Raw genomic sequence first — 20,385 nt, 5'->3', positions numbered from 1 at the left:
GTGTTCTCAATCTTCACTACTTTCCTCAGACTGTCCAGCTCACGCTTACCTCCTTGAAGCAGAAAGCCTTACCTCCAGCTTCAGAGAAACGGGACGCTGGTACTAGAGAAACTGGGTGTTTGTACTCACCCTTTCAAATGCCATCCTTCTCTGCTTCTAAATTCACCTGAAAGAGCACATCTTCCCTCCTTTCCTCCCATCTCCAGAGGAAGTGGTGCTCCTGCTCTGTCCACAGCCAGTCCCCCAGAACTACCTCTGTTTCTAACCACTCCCCCAATCTCCACCATCTACTTCTCTTCTACATCTTTCCCTTAGTCTATAAAAATGTTCAGGTATTTCCTATCTTTAAAAGGTGTTCTTTTAAGCTTGTTTCCCATATTGTTTTCAACACCAGCCTCTTCAAAGAGGCATTATACCATCTCTGTATTCTCAAACCATGAAAAAGCTTTGCTCCCAGCATCTAAGTGAAAAGATCTCACTAGAGTTCTGATGAGCCACTAATCACAAACTCAGAAGCCTGTTTTGCGTGCTCGCCACACCTGTCCCTGTAGCACCTGAATCCCTTGGCAGCCCACCCCCTCACCGCCAGCCTGTCTCTTAACTCCCAGCAGGCGGCTCCCATCTGGCTCTCCTCCCACTTCTCTGGCTGCTGTTTCTTAGTTTCCTTTGCTGGCCCTTCTTTCTTTGCCTTCCTCTTGAATACTGATGTTCTCCAGAGCTCTGTCCTCAGCCCTCTTGACACTCTCCCAGTGTGACTCATCAATCATGGCTTTAACGCTGCCTGTACAGTGACTCCTGATCTTTGGCTTTTCCTTCCACCTCAGGTTCCAACCTATGCATTCTACTACCTGATGAAGCATGTCCCTATGTAACCCACATGAAAGTGCTTTTAGTCACTCAATCATGTCCAACTCTTTGCAATGCCATGGACTGTAGCCCACCAGGCTCCTCTGTCCATGGGATTTCCCAAGCAAGAGTACTAGAGTGGGTAACCATTCCCTTCTCCAGGGGATCTTCCCAACCCAGGGATTGAACCCAGGTCTCCTGCATTGCAGGCAAGATTCTTTACCATCTGAGCTAACAGGGAAGCCCAAGACACCCCAAATTCAACGGTCAAAACTGAACTCATTATCTTTTCTTTGAAACTGGTTCCTTCTGTATCCCTAATCTCAGCGCCCACCATCTATCCAGGCACGCAAACGAAAATTCTACTATTTGACAGTTCACTCAGTTTCATTCCAAAAGGGTCACCAAGTCCTATTGATTTACTCCGACATTCTTTTAATTTCCTCATATCTTCTGCCATTTCCACAACCACTACCTCATTCAGTGTTAGCACCCTTTTCCTAGACTAATCCAAAAGCTTCCTGATTTGTCTACCAGCCTTTGGTCTCTTCCTATTTTAGTTTTAGCCTCCACACTACCAACCTCCCTTAAAAAAAAAAAAAAAAAACTAATATCCTTGTTTCAAAAATAAACAAAAACTTCACATACAAAACTAACTTCTGAGTCCTCCCACCCAAACTATTCAAACTGACCTGCCTGGCCTGCTTATGACTGTCCTGAGTCTACAGAGCCAGCTGACCGTCCACCATATCCTAGGGTCGGGTAAGTGCTCTGAACCCATGGGCTTCTTCCAGAGCAAACTCTACGTTAATATCACGGGAATATTGTTTATGCTGTTCCCCTGTGCTGAATTTCCTCCTTGTCCTTCTATGCTTGATCAGTGTAAGTTTTACTTCTGGAAAATCTTTGAACTACCTCAATCCTAATTCTCCTGAAAAAATAATCACCCCCTTGCCTGTGTCTCCATGATAGCATTACCCCAAAACTGGGTTCTCCTCTAGGTGGTACTGAGCCAAAAGACACAACCAAGCCAAAGGTGAGAAGAAGGAGAATTTATCACTTGCGGCAAGTGAGGAGAACACCGGGGATCTTTCCCAAAGCAGTGTCTCCCTAGATGGCAAAATTGGGGAAGTTTTACGCTAAGGGGACATACACATTCATGAAGGGGCTTGAGCAGAGAATTCAGCACAGAATTGGGACATAGGTCAGCAGAGTCCAAGCTTTGGCTGACTGAAATCATGAGGCTCAGAAAAGGTCAGTATCTTTTCTCAGGTTCCAGTTGATCTGGTGGATGAGGGCTTCAGGCTATCTTTACCACTGGAACAGAACTGGGAGTCTTTACAACTGATTTATTATTTTTGGTATTGTTACTTCTCTTACCTGAGAAGAATCACTGGGTCCTGAATTCTTTTTTTGCTTTGGTCACACTGCAGGACTTGTGGGATCTCAGTTCCCCAACCGGGGATTGAACCTGGGCCATGGCAGTGAAAGCCTAGAATCCTAACCACTAGGCCACCAGGGAACTCCCCGTTCCTGCATTCTTTCTTCCCTTAAGATCATTAATTAGTGAGACCTCAAGGGCAAGCACTGTAGCCAGGTTTAGATAACAAAATGGCTTAGGCCAAAAATGGCTTAAGGTAAGAAAAGCCTGATCCTCTTTTTCTGGGGACCCCCTTCCCTATCTGCTTCCAACTGGCCTTCTGTCAAAGCCACTGCGTATTGATGTTATGTATTTACTTGGTCATCTCCCTCCTAGAACACGGTCGTCAAACATCATGGCCGTCAAACATCATGGCCGTCTTCTGACCTTGGAACCTGCTGCAGTGTCTAGCACAGAGCACATGACCTGTCCTAAAAGAGTACATTTCTTCTTTGTTAAAGAAATGAACACCATGAGTGGTTCCTGGTCAGAGGGCCCACTCTTCTCTATCTACCCACGCTACTTTATCAGCTCAGTCAAGAAGCCCGGGGACCCCTGGTCTTTCCTTGTCTCCCCCCATTCATGCCCAGCTACCTCTGCTCCGTGTACGGCTGAATCTTTTGCACAATGATGTCGGAGTCCAGCACCCCCAGGAGGACCCCAATCTGGCGGATGAACATCCCCTTCAGCCTCTCAGTTAGCTGACTGACGTTGACATCCAAGATGAGCTCCACCAGGCTGTTTTTCCTGGGATCTGGAAAGCACGTGGATCAGTCATGGCTTTAGAAGCAGGAGAGTTAACACAGACCTGCTACTGTGCCTGCGCTCTGGCCCAGGAGAGAATGTGGTGAGAGCATTCAGAAATGCAAGTGACCTCCTTCAAAATGGAAAGGCCCCATGGTGAACTCCCCATTGCTTCGTCCTGACCCCAGCAATCTGGGGCTGGCTTGGAGAGCTTCTGAAGCATTCCTGGTCTCTCCACTAACCTGAGAAATACCACACATGTGCTGGGGCCCAGTGTAAATCAATGGGGTTTAGTGAAGGAAGTGGGGAAAAGAAAAGCACTTCAACGTTTGTTCTAAAAGTCTCTGCCCAACTGGCTTTCCTGAACTCTCCAGACCAAGTGGTGGGTGTCCAGCAATCTCTCCTGATCCAGTCTGATTTTCAGTGACTGCTGTACTTTGTATGCAACAATGGGAGGGAAATTTTCCATGCCAACAATCTTACCAATGGGAATGCACCTGCCCTACAGGTTTGAAAACCATAAACACAAAGGAAATCCAGGCAGCCAAGAAACAAGGATTTCCTTAAAACAACATCACAGCCGGACAATGTTTTCACAACTCTAGAACTGTGAGACCATTATGTCTTACTTTTGATTATGTCCTAAAGACTGTTCTATATGTGGAAGTTAAAAGTGACTATTCAGAATACCTTCTTCACATACTTGATGCACCATTTGTCTGTCCTGATGTATCACTGACATAATTAGAGACTATCTGTGATGTGATTTGAAACACAGAGGAGACTTCACAATGTCCTGGCTGTTGTTCTTCAGAGAGGCAGGGCAAGGACTGAAGACCTGCCAAGATCCCTTCCCTTCTAAGACATCTGTACATAAGCTTTGCCTTAATCCTAATAAAGAGTAGGTTGAAAGTTTATACCTTCTCATCAGATGCTCAGGAATTTATAACACTCTATCCCACCCTGTACTCATTTCCTCCCTAATACCAAATTAGCCTTGAAACAAAACAAAAACATGGTTCTATTTAAGAAAGAAATTTTATTTCTGCAAATCTGAAAAATGTAAAGGACACCAGTCACTTTACCTTCCCTGGGGGTTGTCAGATAAAGCCTGAGGCTCAACTTACAAAAATAAATTGTTTTCTGCAGCTGGGTGCTGATAAGACATCATGACTCAAGTTATTCCTGTGCTTAGATTCCCAAAGCACCCTGAGCCCTCTGTCATCAGTCACAATAGAGGAGAAAGTGCTGGCACAGGGGCCAAAGGCCTGGCTCTGACACAACGGCTGTGTGAAGCTGAGCAAGCCCTGCCCTCTCTGAGTTTCTGTTTCTCCATCTGAGTTAAGTAGGGAGAGGTCCATATTTCTGTGTGCGTAGGAGAGGTCTTGCTGGAACAGAGAGTCTCTACAGAGTTCTTAGCTTGGGGATTCTAGATTGTTTTAAAGCTGGATATGCCATCTGGCTCTGTCCATGCTGGGGGAAGGGTCTCAGGATCCAGGCCCTGCTGGGCTGATCCAGCAATTCCACTCTGGCTCCTCACTAAATGAACTCACCAGGTTTCACCTCCACTGTGGTCCGGTCTACGTCACTCTCACCCTTGGCGTCAGTCACCTTCAGGTGAAACGTGTAGGTTCCCTCGACCAGGTTGGAAAGAAAGAGGACAGGGTGGTGATCAGAGCGATTTAACACCTCCTGTGGGGTGGAATGACACGGCAATGTTGCAGAGCAAAGCCACACTCCTTTCACGGGAGTTAGCTGCCTCTGTCATAGCTAAGCCCCCTCTGGGTAGATGGCTTTGAGTTCCTGCTCTGTGATGGCATCACAACCCACAGTGATGAGGATCAGAGAACAGAATCATGTTCTGTTCCACACAAGCTTGAGGGGTGACCCTAGGCAAGCCATTTAATTTCCCTGGATTTCAGAGCAATTCAGGTTTGACACAAGAGATCACTTGGTTAAAACAGGTCCTGGACTGCTTGACTCAGCCTCCTGTCCCCATCTCACCACCTGACCTGTGTAGCTCTCCGCCTCCTGGCACACTTACCCCTGCTGCTGGGCTCCCCTCATCTCGAGTCCAGAGGTAGCTGACTATTCCCTTGTCATCTGAGGACTTGGAGCCGTCCAGCTCTGCTGTGTCCGTGGGCAAGGTAATTACCACATTCCCAGCTATCTTGGCTACAGGTGCTTTGTTCATTTCTAAACGAAGAAAAACCATTGAAAAAAATGTATGATTCAGAAAAAAAAGAAATGCTTCTTCATGGTGCTTGTGAGGAAATTAAACACCAAAAACATTCTAACTGAAGAACTGTTTCAAGTGCTTATCCACGCCAGCAATTAACAGTGCCTCAGGGGCTGTGGCTCCAGTCCCACCCAGAGAAATGTTCCCCGACTGCACAGCAGAGGGCACAAGTGCAGTTTCTTCCTAAATCCTCACAGCAGCCGCCCTGGAAGGGATCCATTTCTCTGCTCTGGTGACATAAGATGATTGGAAACAAAGGCCTAAAGTGGTTAAAGCCCTGAAGTTCAGGTTTCATCAGCTTATACTACATATTATCTTCAAAATGCAGCTTAAAATGTTATTCTCTGAACATCTTTTTTTGACTCCTTCCTTAGCACTTTAATAGAGGAAAAGGAGAGAGACACTTTTCTCAACCGGGGCCCTACCTGCAGCTTTGTTTACCAGAGTGTGCTCCCTATTCACTGAGCTCAGGGGACTGTATTGGGGGGTCATCTGCATCCCTGATAGTTTTTCCTACTATCAGCTTATGGGCCTCTCCCAAGACCATCACTGATCACTGTGCCTGCAAACCAGAGCAAGGCTGAGCCACTCCTGTTAAGCTGGCCTCAGAGTGCAGGCTCCCAGGAGGAGCACAGGAAGCAAGGGCACAGGACGGTCATTCTAAGGTTGGACAGCAGGTGTCACTGTAGCTAGCCGCAGAGTTACAGAGACCCAGGGACAGAGCAGCAGAGAGAAAATAAAAATGCAAAGGGAAAAACCTTAATTCTCTTCCTATTCAACTGAGGAGGGAAGATGGGAGGGAGGGAAAACAAGGAGCTAAAATTTACCTTAAAAGCCACCCAATCAAAGACTGTTTTAGAAAAGCAAATAACAGCTGCCCTTACCCCTAACTTTCTTCTCTACCCTCTGTCTCTAATCAATTCTTCAAACAAACAAGAGATGATGGATTCTTTACTTATCTGACCCAGAGGCAGCTGTACCAACCCAAGGCGGCAAGATATACCTTCTTTGACAATGACATTCACAGAGCTCTGGCTTTGCAGGTTCCTCTCATCTTTGACGGTCAGGGTGAACACGTAGGTTCCCACTTGCAGCCCGGTCACAGTGGCAACACTGCTGTTGGCGTTCTCGAGCTGTGCCCCGTCGGGGCCCCTAGACAAAGAGAAACCAGAGGGAGGAGCTGCACCTGCCTACTGTTCTCCTGTCCCCGACTCAGCAGGAGCAGAGAATTACTGCCTCAGCTAAGACATGAACTATTGTTTCCTTCACCTCAAGAAGGCATGTTTAAAAATATTCCATTTGGACAGAGTGTCATCTGGCCCCAAAAATACAAGCTACCTGCTGATCAGAAAATTCCATTCACCTGCTTTCAGACACATTTAGCCTTATCCTTTATGAGAGCTTCAAGAACATCCAAACTTTGTGCTGCTCCAGTTTGCAAAAGGAAGAAAGTGCTCTGAGCAGGTCTCTGATCAAAAGAATGATTTAAGAGTCATGTTTCTGAAAAGCATTTCTGGCCCAGTAGTTGGTTCACCTCTTGCCAGCAAAGAAGCAAAATGCATTTCTTAATCACATGCGAAATTCCCTCCTGCTGAAAAGTCAGGGAGAGGAAACAGGCCAAGGCTGCAGAGAGCACTCAGGGAAAAGCCATCCTCTTCTCAGCACAGCAGCTGCATAAGCAAAACTCCCTCCCGCTCCTAGACAGGGGCCACAGAGGACCCAGAACAACCGTATCTTCCTTGCCCCCGGTGGCCTCACAAGGAGCCTGCAGCAGGGGAGTGAGCTCTGCACCAACAAGCAGACACAACACTACACACAGCAGACAGCCCTTCTGCTCAAGGGCCAAAACGCCTCGGAGCTTTCCTTAACACCGAGGGACAGCCAGAGAAATCCGCACACTCTCAGGGTTTTGCTCTTGTTTTAAATGTATAACCCTGACTCCAGCCACCCCTCTTAAAACAGATTCTCCTCCAAGAAGACATGCTAAGCATTACTTCTGCTGTAAACACTAATAAAACTCAAATAAATGGTTTATCTGCTGTGTCTTCAAAAGACAGTTATAATTAAAACATGCTAGGTTGAGGAAAATTAGGTTCTCTAAAAGAAAGAAACAAAAGCTAAGCAAAATAATTTCTAGACAACAAAAGCTAAGCAAAATAATTTCTAGACTCCAACTCACCAATCATAAGTCAAGTGCTTTGCAAGTCCAATTACAGGCCTTACCCACCCATCTCTAACATCCCAGTCAAAACCAAAACCAAAAAACCCAGTCTCTCCTTTGGCTGCTATCTTTGGAAACTGAGAATGCTTTTAACTCTTTCTTGGAATTATTTTGCTTCCTGTGGGATCCTGCATATAATCTGAGTTCCATTTATTATGACTTAAAGGAAATGAAAGAAACTGAGAACCAGGAATGGTTCGATTAGGAAATTCCAATTTAATTAGTAGTATTTTAGTTACTGCTTTTGGCCTCTGGCTAACTTCAGTGGTAACCGGTGTCTTCAAGGAAACAATAACAGAGTAATGCTTTCATTTTGTAGATGAATTTTCAATTCTCCTTAATAGCTGCTCTGCCCCATCCCCCCTGCCAGCCTTACCCAGTTAATTTTGAGCAACGGTACTTTTCTGCTCCATTACCCCTTCCATCCTGCCTCTCAAGTGTAATTAAACTATGCATTTCAGCAGACGGATTGTACCTGTAAAAGCACCAGAACCACAAAGTACTACCTGGGGACAGTTGATGGTAAGCATTCTCCTTCTTTCTTATAAAAATTATATCATTTTCTTAGAGTTGAAGTTTGGGACTGCAAACATTTCTTTCTCAGTAATCCTCCTTGGATAAGCTAATAAGAAAGTAAACTCCTAAAGGCAAGTAAAACCGAGCTCTTCAAAGGCCTGGTGCCTTTGCCAACACAAGGGTTTCGTGTTAGTACTCACTGAGTTTTTTCCCAAAGATATGAGATAATTTTCTGGTCATCAGAGCTTTTGCTGCCATCCAGAGTTGTACTATCCACGGGAAGAGTCAGCTCTTTATCTGGGCCTGCATCTGCCTGTGGAGGCTTGTTGTTTTCTAGAAGACAGAGACTTGGAGGTCAAAAGCAGGCAGTCCAGTTGGGAGAACAGAGGAACCAACTGGGACATATGTTCTGGAAGCCTCAAGGCCTCTGCCTCTCCACCCACAGAACTTTCAGATACTGCGGGAGGTAAGGGTATGGTCAGGGAGCTCACGGTGAAGAATGTAAGACCAAAACGTATAAAACAACTCTGAAAGAACATGGCAGAACATAATGAAGTTACAGGGTCATGCTAAATTTGAAGTATAATGCTATAGGAGTTTAAATGAAAGGGCCTGAGGGATAAGGCAGGGCTTTCTTGAGGAAGTGGGCTTTAAGCTGGCCCTTAAAGGACATGGTAGGAGGAGTTCCCTAGTGGTCTAGGTCTGTTAGGATTTCACTGCTGTGGCCTGGGTTCAATCCCTGGTCGAGGAACTGAGATCCTCCAAATTGCAAGGTGGGTCAAAAAAAAAAAAAAAAAAAAAGGATATGGTAGACTTTGGGATGGCAGAGACCATCTGCTAACTCCCACTGAAGGCACAGTAACCAGCCAAGAGCAAGGGCACAAATGCGGCTGTGAAATGCTCTGTCTCTGTACCTCTGAAGGAGGCACCAGGGGAACGAACAGTCGAAGTTGTCAGGGGGTGGTAGACTGATAACTCCCATTTGTACCCTCATACAGCTCAGAACCCAAGCCCTCTTCTCACCCAAGGGTCAAAGGACCAGCCAACAGAAGAGCCTGCCGCAAGGTCAGACTTACCAGGCTGCACAATAACAGTCACTTGAGCGGTGGCCTGCTGCCCTATTGTATCAGTCACTGTGAGTTGGTAAGTATAGTCTCCTTCTTGCATGGCGGAGAGCTGCAGGGTCGGTGTTCTAACCCCCTGAATGAATACATACAGAGAAGTGGACTCTCAGAATCATATGATATAGTAAGTCCTTTTCGGGTCTACATCATCTACCCAGTTTTAAACCTAGGTTGGTACTGGGCCACCACCTCCCAGTTATGTGAATACTCAACCAGACACTATGGAACATCTTGTTAAAAAGGCTTGACCCTTCAAGGGAATAAACCTCTGACACAGCAACAGTTTCAAATAAAGTTAGAGTGTTCACGGAGGAAGGGAGTACAGGAAAATGTGCAGAGATAACCAAGATCCATTTCTATGACTCAAGCCAAAAAGAAGACCATGAACATATAACAAAACAACACAATTTAAAAAACAATGTTCTAACAAAGTGTGATGCTTAACAAAGCTGCCTCAATAAAACATGGCAGAAACAACTCTGTTGTAATGCTGTGCCGTCCCCTTACAGGTCTGAACAGATTCTGTGACAGCAGAGAAACCTCATACAATACTTAAACTAAAGCTGGATGAAATGTGAGCTTTAAGTCATGCCTCAAATACGAAAACATAAGACTCCTGAGTGTCAGAAGGGATATTACAGATAATTTAGAGCCAACTGCCAATGCAGGAACTTCTAAAACAGTAGGCAAAAACCTAGCAGCCTCTGGGCTGAATCCAGCTTGCAAGCATTTTATTTGGTCTTCGGGTCTTAAAAGTTGGAAAATTTCTAATAAAAGTCTAGACTTGTCTTCTCTTGAAAAGCTGGAGGATCTGACAACACTGGGACCACGCTCCAAAGTGGCGACAACCAGTCGGACTTGAGGGGCTGCGGAGCCTTCAGTTGGGCTCACGCTGTCCAGTGCGCCACAGCCCCGCCCACTTTTCTTCACTTAGTTACCTGCCTGTTGACTGACCTAGTCTCTTCTTCAATATCTTCAGAGAGAAGATGCTCACCATCCAGTCTGGCAATCTACTCCAGTTTTTAATAGAGCTCACTAAGATGTGCTGTGCCGTGCTTAGTCGCTCAGTCATGTCTGAGTCTTTGCGACCCCACGGGCTGTAGGCCACCAGGCTCCTCTGTCCATGGGAATTGTCCAGGCAAGAATATTGGAGTGGGTTGCCATGCCCTCCTCCAGGGGAACTTACCAATCCAGAGATCGAACCCAGGTCTCCCACACTGCAGGCATGCAGTGTGACCTGCAGACAGACCTGGGTTCAATCCCCGGGTTGGAAAGATCCCCTGGAGAAGGGGAAGGCTAACCACTCCAGCATTCTGGCCTGGAGAATTCTGTAGACTGTATATAGTCCATGGGGTCGCAAAGAGTTGGACACGACTGAGTGACTTTAACTTTCGCTTTCACTTTAAAGATGTGCACTCTTCAGCAGAAACTAACCCAACATTGTTAAGCAACTATACGCCAAAAAAAATTTGATTAAAAAAAAAAAAAAAAGGTTTGTACCCTTGCAGTTTCTAAAGAATCTGACTCCCTGAAATTATCCAAGAAAAGCTATCAGTCTTTTCCTCTAATACTAAATATTTAAGATAAAAGTTTTTGCTAATGGGTTAACTGAAGGCCCTGTAACCTTTCTTTAAAAAAAAAAAGAAAAAAAATCAATGTTCTATGTACTAATCTGACTTTCATTATTAAGATGGAGAAAAATAAGCCTTGGATGGGTGACCCAGTCCAGCAGCTCTAATTTCCCTGGGCAAGAAAAGACAGGTGCTCTTCCTTCCTACCTGCATCTCCATCACCTTCCCCTTGCTGTTTGGGCTGAGCGACCACTCATAGCTGGTGATGCCATGATCGTCAGTGCTCTGGTTCCCAAAGAGGGTGATGGAGTTCCGGGGCAGAGTGATCACTTGGTTGGGGCCTGCATTGGCCACAGGGGGGTAGTCCACAGCCTTGTTCACAGCCAGGCTTGCAGTGGTAGAGTTGGTAGCTCCATCAGAGTCTACTACAGTCAAGCTGTCAGGACAAAGAGAGAAGTACCGTCGGGGATGGGCTTAAAGAGAGAGGAATAAACACAGAAGAACTAGAACTCAGGGCTAAAAACCAGCAATGTGGCAGGGTTACCAGGTGGCAGTCAATTCTAACCCACTCTTTTTGGAGAGTTAGGATAACGCTAGAAGCTAACACTGACTGAGGGCTTACTGTGTGGCAGGCACTGTTCTAAGCACTTTGTATCTCACTTAATCCTCACAACAGCTCTATAAAGTACTGTCCTTATTTCACCCCTATACACATGTGGAGACCAAGGCAGAAAGAGGTGAAGTAACTTGCCCAAGCTTGAAAGCTTGACAGTAGTGAAGTCAGGATCTAAATCTAGACAATATATCTCTACACCGCTTCACTCTGCTGCCTACATGTATCTGTGGCTGGGACCTTTACGAGCATTGTCTGATCTGGCCCTCCCAACAACCATACAGAAAGAGGTATCATCAATTTCACAATTATACAAGTCTTTAAGAGGTTAAGAAACCTGCCCAGAGCTAAATAGTGAGTCAAGGTACAAGCCCAGTGCTCTGACTCCAAAGCCCAGAACCAAGTCTTAAGAAGCAGTAATTCCCAGCCCCTATCCCTTTGAGGTTCAAAGATGCTACACTAAATAAAGCAAGCTCTGACTGCAGCAGGCTCTCCTCCCATCATCCTGTTTTGGCTGTGTACACAGCGCGAGAATGGACTTCCTGGGCAGACAGCCTCTAGGATGGACCGGGAAGGCTGGCTCCAGTAAGATAGGAGCCTGAGAGGGAAATGAATCTCCTACGCAACAGTCCCACAGCTTGTGCCAGTGTGAAAGAGAATTTGCAAGAGAAAAAAAATGTTCATTTATAAGAGCAGGCTTTTACCTAAATGATGCCTTCCAGCTGAACAGCCTAAAGCTTCTCTTGCCACCTCAAAATGTGAGCATAAGCAAGCAAGGAGGTTTGGGCTCCTTCCATTTTGCTGACAGAAAGAGGAAAAGCATATAAAAGACATGTCGTTTGTTTAAATCTCACCACCAGCCACAGAAAGAGCCAGACATCTGTGGGTTTTTAATCCCACAATCTCACTTTTTACCTATGGTCTTAAGGGGACTTCTGATATTACAGCCTTGAGAAAAAGAACACAAAAACATCACACGCAAATCAGCAAATACCCGCAAAAGAAAAATCCACATAACTTGTCCTCTTTTTCCAGTTTCCCTGTTTTCAGTTGTTTATTTTTTTAAACATATCTTATTTGTCTTCTCTTTCAGAACAAAAGCAAGTTATAGACAGATGCAAAATGGCAAATGCCCATTACTTTGACTTTCACCTTAGACAGTCCCTGGATTGCGTGTAAAAATCCTGGAATCAAACAGCAGGTGACCACAGGGCTGGGGAAAGAAGCCACCTCCATGTAAAAGCAGGGGACAAGAAAAGGTAAGTGGAATCAAACAAATTGGACCTTAATGCTAGTCAAACCCAATCCCATCATTTTATGGACTGAGGCTTGGAAAAACAGAATTGCACCCAATAACCCATTCCCCTGAAATGCTCTAGGTTAACAGTGTTAAACACACAGTGTTTTAACACTGTGTTAAAAGCTCAGACTTGAGTCAGCAGCCTATGTGACCTTGGGCAAGTTACTTAACCTCTTTGTGACTGTATTTCCTAATCTGTAAAACAAGAATAATTATAATATCAGTTACAAGGATTAAATGAGCTACTGCGTGCAAAGAGCTCCAAATAGTACTAAAGACACAGTAAATGTTCAAGAAGCAGTAGCTATTTTTGTTACTATTTCAAAAAGGATCACATGGCCCAGGCTAAATTCCATAAATATTAAAGTTCCTATATTAGAAATTCAAGGCAAAAACCAACTCATATTTCCATTTTAAGCCAATGAGAAGGCTCCTATCTTGTTGTAATGGCAGCTACCCTTCATTCACTTGAAGTCTGAAGTCAGTGTGAGTGTTGCTAAGTGAGACTCGTTTATTTATTTATATGGCAGGTGCTGTGCTAGGACATTCCTTGCTGCATCTCTGGTGGTGTCTCAAATGTGACTAATGTCAGGTCCAGTGGGAAGGACAGACACCCGTGAACAAGCTGCTGCACCATGGCAAGCACCACACCGAGACACTGAGTGTAATGGGGAATAAAGAGACTGCTCCTCTCTGAAGCAATCTCCAAAAGCCTCGCTGAAAACGGAGGAGGTCCTTAAAGAGAGGCAGAACCCTGAAAGACTGAGAAGAGCATTCAAGGAAGCAGAGACAAAACATAAACAGGTCAAGTCAAGGAGCAGAGGAGAATGAGCCCTGACCTTGGGGGTTAGAAAATCTGCATTTCAGCTCTAGCTGTGTGACCTCAGAGAAGTTAGTAGTTAGCCTCATTTTTCTCGGCTGTACAATAAGGACAGTATAGTGTACATATGGTATTTGTGTGACACTCAAGTACAAGTGCTTTGCAAAATACAAGGAATAATGCAAATACAAGGCAGATTACTCTAGAATCAGCCTCAGACTCACTAATCACAATCTAGTATGTCAGTGCTACTTCCCAAAAGAACTGACTTTGAATCATATTCTCTGTAAAGTCTCCAATAGAGAAAGATCCTACAAATTATATTCAAATAAATAATTAGTCAAAAGTAAGGATTTTGAGATATCAGAAGCTGAGGAAGCATTTCCCAAAGGGAAGAGATGACAGTAGATTCCTTACAGAATTTTCCTGAGAAAAGGCAAAAGAAGATGGGCCCTTCTAGTTTTTGACAGAAATTCCATAAAAAGGTTTGGATATATGCCAAGTATGACTCTGAGAAGGATTAGCTGTGTGGATCCTGATCTATTATGCAAGGACCTTTGCCCTAAAAAGTTATCACTGTTTTGACCACAATTACCACATGGCTTAAATGGAACCAAAGGCTATATATAATAATCAATCAACTCTACAGGGAATTTTGATATCTGTCAGAGTTACTCTTTTAATAATGTAAAACTCACAAGAGGGGAAAAAAATGGCCTATGGTAAGCCTGAAGGATCCAAATTTACCTGAAAGTGTAGTTCCCAGGAACGAGCTTACTTAATTTTAATATGGCAGTATCTTCAGAAATCTTCTCTTCTCTCAGAGGTCCCTTAAGTTCTTCCCAGTGGTACTGGACGATTCTATCATCATCAGTGCTTTCTTGGTCATAAAGAAATATCAGTTACAACATGAGAGCACTGGGTCTCAGCACTTATCCAGCTTACACAAACCAGGGCAACTACTAGGAAAACGTCATGAAAGTACAGACTGTCTCTCCAGACTGTTTCTTTCCTAGGATTATTGGGTCATGCTGCCTCTCTATGAATATTCCACTGCGTAGTTTTCCAACGACTCCAACATAGGCAACCTCTGGTTAAAATGCTACTGTATAAAAAAGTAAAATCAAAAGTGATACTCAACCTACTTAAAAGGAAATTTACACTTAGCACAGCACTTTTTAACCTAGCTAATTGGTAAACACCAAAATTTCCTAACCGATTATATGGATAAAGGTGTGGGGGAAGAGGACCCCTCATAACGTTATGGTGGAAGCATAAATTGAAACCTCTATAAACAGCAATTTGGGAAAATTTATCTTTGTCCCTGCAATACCTCTTAGAGGAACTTAATCCTGCACTTATGTTATATATCTGTAGAACATTTAATATTTGTGTTAACTATCATGCTTATAAGATTATTCATGGTAATATTATTTTAAAAGCAAATCAAAAATAATTTAAATGGTCATCAATAGAGATTGACTGAAAACAAGTATATATTTATACAATGAAATTATACATTCATATAATGGAAGGCTATGTAAACATTAAAAGAAAAAAAGAATGAAGAAGTATTGCATGTATTAATTCAGAAAAATTCTCCAACATACAGAAACAAGCATTGTACATAACTGTGTGTGTAATGTGTGGTCATAGACTGTATATTTTCTTATAAACACATAAAATATCTCTGGAAAGATGCATAAAATAATACCATTGGTTGTCTGGAGGAAAACTGGACAGTTGGGAGACAGGGATGATAATGATTCTTTTCACTGTATACCTTTACATATTATTTAACTCTGACCTATTCAAAAATAAAAAATAAATGGTACTATGTGAACTCTTTCTAACACTCACACAAGCGTTTCATTCTGTTCTGTCTCTTCCTCTTGGCCTGCTACTCTTCCATCCGCCTCTGCTTGCCAGAATTATCTACATGAAATGTTTAACCTTGCTGGAGACTCCTCTGCTAAGCAGGGACTGCCTCCACCAGAGGCCACTGGTGGTGCCAAGACAGTCAGGGCAACTGGGCCTTGATGGGTCTCAAAAGAGGCCAGGCGAGCACAGGCGAGATGACGGGCCTGAACCTCTCATGCACACACACAGCCAAGACCCGGAAATCCTCTCATGTCACCCATCGGGCGACACTACTCTGAAGGGTAAAATGTTAAGAATGAGCCCAGGCAGAGGTAGGGGGAACAGTCTGAGTCCCTCCAGGAGAAGGCCGACAAGGATCTTGTTAGGCAGTGATGGCTAAGTGAGAGCTCTTTGTCAAGACTCTCGGGTACTTATCTTGCCATGACAGACAGGAAGGAGCTTTGTTTTCATAACTAAGAATGGCAACTCCAGGCAAGCAAATTTGAAAATCAGCAAGCTTCAATTAATATAACGCTAAGTGCATGAATAACACTACTTTCTTACCATATCAGAGAAGAACTATAACTTTAGTCGGGCCACATGGGGATTTTAAAAAGGGCCTGTCTAGTTTTTTACTTCCTATTAAGATTGCTTCAGGTCTTCCCTTGCATGGCCAAGAGGACTGGTCTAAACAGTATTCAGACACAGCTGGCTGCAAGTCTTTTACTAGCATACATAGCGAATGCTCTTGTAAAACATCATGCTGAGACAGTACTCACGGCTGCCGTCAATGACTGTAGAAGTGGTTGGCAGAGAGATCTCCTGGTGCTGTGGTGACGCGACGGCAACAGGAGGCCGATTCTTACGGGGCTCTGCAAAAACACGGCCCACAAGAAACTGGAAGAAGAGCTTCCCAAATTATATCAGAGGAGAAGCGAGTCATGTCTGAGTGCAGTGCATGTCAATCTCCATGACGTAACTGGATAGCTGAGCATCGCCAAACGGGAAAGTCACAAGATCAGGCTGATGTTCTAACCTAAGACATCCGGGACTGTTAAAACCTCTTGGAAACCTGACGATGGCTAAGGCCATGCCCTATGCATACTTTCAATGCTCACGCACTATCTAGTATATTATAAGTACTATAGCAGCAACTGACTGCTTTCAGGCAAGCTGAACAGAGGTGGACAACAAACAAGCTTTGTGCAATAAAGGACTTGGCAAGCAAACTATCTCTTGGCACAGACTGTGTGAAAAAAAAAATGAGTGATTTCTCCACCATCCCTGAGCTGATTGTGTGTGAGATTATTAGGCCTGAGTGCTGGGAAGGTAACAAAACGCTTCAGTCCACTCTCATGAACGTGAGCTACAAACTCAGCAGCCTCCTCTTTGAGAAATCATCAAACAGTCTTTATACTTAACACATTTTTAAGAAGGAAAAGAAAACCTTTACCAACAAAGATAGAAAACAGTATTAAGAATTTGTGCCAATGTATGTGTCCCTTTCCAACTATCCTCAAATTTTTCTGAAAATGCAAAACAAGATACCTTGATAATGCACTGTAATCTACCAATGAAAGTGAAAGTGAAAGTCACTCAGTTGTGTCCGACTCTTTGCAACCCCATGGACTATACAGTCTGTGGAATTTTCTAGGCCAGGATACTGGAGTGGGTAGCCTTTCCCTTTTCCAGGGGATCTTCCCAACGCAGGGATCGAACCCAGGTCTCCCTCATTGCAGGTGGATTCTTTACCAGCTGAGCCACAAGAGAAGCTCTAGTGGATCACTTGAAAAGAATGATGAGATTTGGCTTCCAAGATAAAAGAGGACTGCTGCTGCTGCTAAGTTGCTTCAGTCGCGTCCGACTCTGTGCAACCCCATAGACGGCAGCCCACCCAGCTCTTCCGTCCCTGGGGTTCTCCAGGCAAGTACACTGGAGTGGGTTGCCATTTCCTTCTCCAATGCATGAAAGTGAAAAGTGAAAGTGAAGTCGCTCAGTTGTGTCTGACTCCTAGTGATCCCATGGACTGCAGCCTACCAGGCTCCTCCATCCATGGGACCTTCCCAGCAAGAGCAGGGTTTAAATGAGGAATTCTGTGTGCAAAGGCCCACATTTCTGGACAGAGATCAGACAGAGCCTGCCACTTTATGCATGCTTCTCCCAGGCTCCTGCCTTTCCTATGTCTCTTAATTACAACACATGGTCCTCTCTCAGCATGACCCACTTGGAGAAGTAATTCTCAAGTAGATAGGCCACACAACACAGTGGGCCATGTGACCAACTTTTCCCTGCCCAGCCAGGTATGCCAATTAGAATCAAACTACATACACTTTGCCAGGCTAACCTTTTACTCCACTGAACTAGGAATTGCCCAATATGTAAATATATTACCAAAAAGGAATGAGAATTTAAGACCCTTAAAATTAAATCTCCATCTCCTTGGGAATCCTGCAGAGGGAGCAATGGAGACAGGGCTGGGGCTGGGAAACATACCTGGTTTCACTGTCACATTCACGTAGCCTTCCCCGTGAGCATTCTGACCATCTACAATCACTTTGAATTCATACAGGCCTGGAGTGAGCTGCAGAAGTGAGAGAAGATCTTTTAGAAAACCACAAACAGCAGCAATTATATTTAAAATAACACGTATATCTAAATTTTTCAATGCTGATTCTTGCATACTCCTGTTCTTGCACCATTTCCAAAATGGAGAAAGTAAACTAGCTAACGAGATGAAACAATGAATTAGAAACTGAAAACCCACAGCTTTTAATGTGAATCTTATTACTAGCTGACTCTGAACAACAGAAGGGATTTCAGTATCTCTGTACTCCCATTTTCTTTTCAGAAGAACATTAAGGGCCCAACCATCCTACTTCAGTTATGAAATTAAAACAATCAACTCTGCAAAGAAAAGCATTTTGTAAAAACACCAAATAGCTCTCAAATATCTGAATATTTTCCCCTCCTGATTTCTACTAACTGTATGAACATAAAAACAACAACAAAATATCCCACAATCCCATTGTCCTAATACCCCAATTAATCATATTTTTCTTATATCCTTCTAATCTTTTACCACACACACACACGAAAAAAGAGCTACAAACAGTTTATTTGTTCAGCAAACATTTATTGAGAACCAATTATATACGGTCATTGTTCTAGGCTTGGGGTTTGGAGATGAATAAGGCAAGGTCCCTGCCTTCAAGGAGCTCATTATTTCAGCAGTATTCAGGGCTTAGCTAAAATCAGGGTATGTATCAAATTTTTTATTGTTCTTTCTTCGGTTCATTTAGCATGAACACTTTTCTCATTAGAACAGTCTCTTTAATAGTCATTTTAACGGCTGAGAATAGTACATGAATAAGTGTGCCATAATTCACATGAGCATTTCACATTGTTGGATATTTGAGTTATTTCACAAATTTAAATATTATAACTAATGCTGTGATGAACATCTTTCAGGTAAAATGATTTTTTTCTTTTGAATTATCTCCTTTGGGTACATGCTAATCGAATGCATGTAGCATTTCTGACCACCTCCTTCTTCCTGTAATGCTCCCCTTCCTCGACTTTCACTTCTACGCCTACTCCTCATCTTCTCCCATTTCCTCTTCCTTCCATACCTTTAATGACCGTGTTCCCCAGGACCCCAGTTGCAATCCATTTACTTCTTCACTCTCTATAATCTCTGGATGATTTTATCTATTACCATGGCTTTGGTTGTCATCTATTTGATGCTGGTGTACAAATTTATCTCTGCAGCCCAGACCTCCCTCCTGATCTCTAGCCCCTTACCCTCAGCTACTTATTGGTCACTTCCACTCAAATGTTTCACAGGTTCCTCAAACTCACTCTGTCCCAAAATGAATTAATCATCTGCAAATCTCCTCCAAACCTGCTCCTCTTTCTATACGTCTCATTTCAGTGAATACTGTCACAAATACACCAACATCCAGCCAGTTCCTAGGCCAAAAGGCTAAAATTATCCTAGATCTCTCTTCTCCAACACCTCCATCCAATTAACTGATCACCAGATTGACCTCCATAATATTTCTCAGATCCACCCACTTCTCTCTATTCACACTATTCATCACCTTAGTTTTTAACCATTCATTATAGCATAGTTGTTAAGAGCAGGGGCTTCAGAGATGGAAAATTCCAGTTCAAATCTACCATTTAATAGCCTTGTACACTTAGACCAAACCACTTTATTTTTCTAATTTTTAGCTTCGTCATTTGTAGAAGAGATATTAATATTTATGTCTTGGGGTTGTTAGGAAGATTAAATGAAATAATTGCATAAAACAATTAGCACTGTATCTAGCACATGGAAAGCGCTCAATGGGTAGTTTTCAAGGCTTATGTTATTTGTATCGTTTTTTTTTTTCACTCAGACTATTATCAATCTCATATCTACATGTCTCAATAGATTCCTCACCGTGTCCCTAGTATGAGTCTTCTCTCCTCCAATCTGCAGTCAGGGTGATTTCTCTAAACTGAAAATCTGAACATGTCATTCTTCTGCTTAAAACCTTTCAGAGGGTCCCTCTGGATAAGAATCAAAGTCCTTCTTCTAGCACACAAGGCTCTGTGCAATCTGGCCCCTACATTTCTCCAACTCATTTGTGCCACTGCTCTTCTCACACCATGGGGTCCAGTCAGGATGAACCACATATAATTCCCATTTCCCCATATTTCTCTCTATCATTTGTATCAGTGGACACATTCCTTCCTCTGTTTGTGGTATTACCACTCCACCCTTTATCCAGTAAGCCAGTCACATGTCATGACCCAACTAGGCCAATTCTTTTAAGAAATCTACTCTAACTCCCTGGGGCTTCAATACTCCCTACACTGACCCAGTGTATCCCTGTTCTATTTACCTGCTTCAGTCAATAGCACCTACTAGACTCTATTTTCCATAAATGTTAATATTATGATTCAGTTCAGTTTAGTTCAGTCGCTCAGTCGTGTCCGACTCTTTGTGACCCCATGAACTGTAGCACACCAGGCCTCCCTGTCCATCACCAACTCCTGGAGTTCACTCAGACTCACGTCCATCGAGTCGGTGATGCCATCCAGCCATCTCATCCTTTGTCGTCCCC

General features: G+C 43.7%; 1 protein-coding gene and 1 long non-coding RNA gene across 4 annotated transcripts in view; one reads left to right on the top strand and one right to left on the bottom strand.

The window, feature by feature from the left end:
* Window positions 1-20,385, bottom strand: part of KIAA0319L (KIAA0319 like) — a 98,884-nt gene that overhangs the window by 12,522 nt on the left and 65,977 nt on the right. For all 3 annotated transcript variants that reach the window (XM_055586426.1, XM_055586424.1, XM_055586427.1), the window contains 10 exons: window positions 17,768-17,855; window positions 16,054-16,146; window positions 14,162-14,294; window positions 10,889-11,117; window positions 9,063-9,186; window positions 8,187-8,319; window positions 6,253-6,401; window positions 5,055-5,206; window positions 4,564-4,702; window positions 2,861-3,020 (listed from right to left, as the gene is read on the bottom strand). In XM_055586426.1, coding sequence (XP_055442401.1) covers window positions 2,861-3,020; window positions 4,564-4,702; window positions 5,055-5,206; window positions 6,253-6,401; window positions 8,187-8,319; window positions 9,063-9,186; window positions 10,889-11,117; window positions 14,162-14,294; window positions 16,054-16,146; window positions 17,768-17,855 — 1,400 coding nt within the window. The remainder of the gene's footprint in view (window positions 1-2,860; window positions 3,021-4,563; window positions 4,703-5,054; window positions 5,207-6,252; window positions 6,402-8,186; window positions 8,320-9,062; window positions 9,187-10,888; window positions 11,118-14,161; window positions 14,295-16,053; window positions 16,147-17,767; window positions 17,856-20,385) is intronic.
* On the top strand, window positions 11,925-13,245 carry LOC129655709 (uncharacterized). The gene is made up of 3 exons (XR_008716089.1): window positions 11,925-12,052; window positions 12,388-12,553; window positions 13,125-13,245. It is a non-coding gene; the product is annotated as an uncharacterized LOC129655709 (long non-coding RNA).

This window comes from Bubalus kerabau, chromosome 6, assembly GCF_029407905.1.
Source record: "Bubalus kerabau isolate K-KA32 ecotype Philippines breed swamp buffalo chromosome 6, PCC_UOA_SB_1v2, whole genome shotgun sequence".
In the NCBI taxonomy this organism is placed as follows: Eukaryota; Metazoa; Chordata; class Mammalia; order Artiodactyla; family Bovidae; genus Bubalus; species Bubalus kerabau.
The sequence above is the reverse complement of the archived record's forward strand: the minus strand, read 5'-3'. Positions and strand labels throughout refer to the sequence as shown.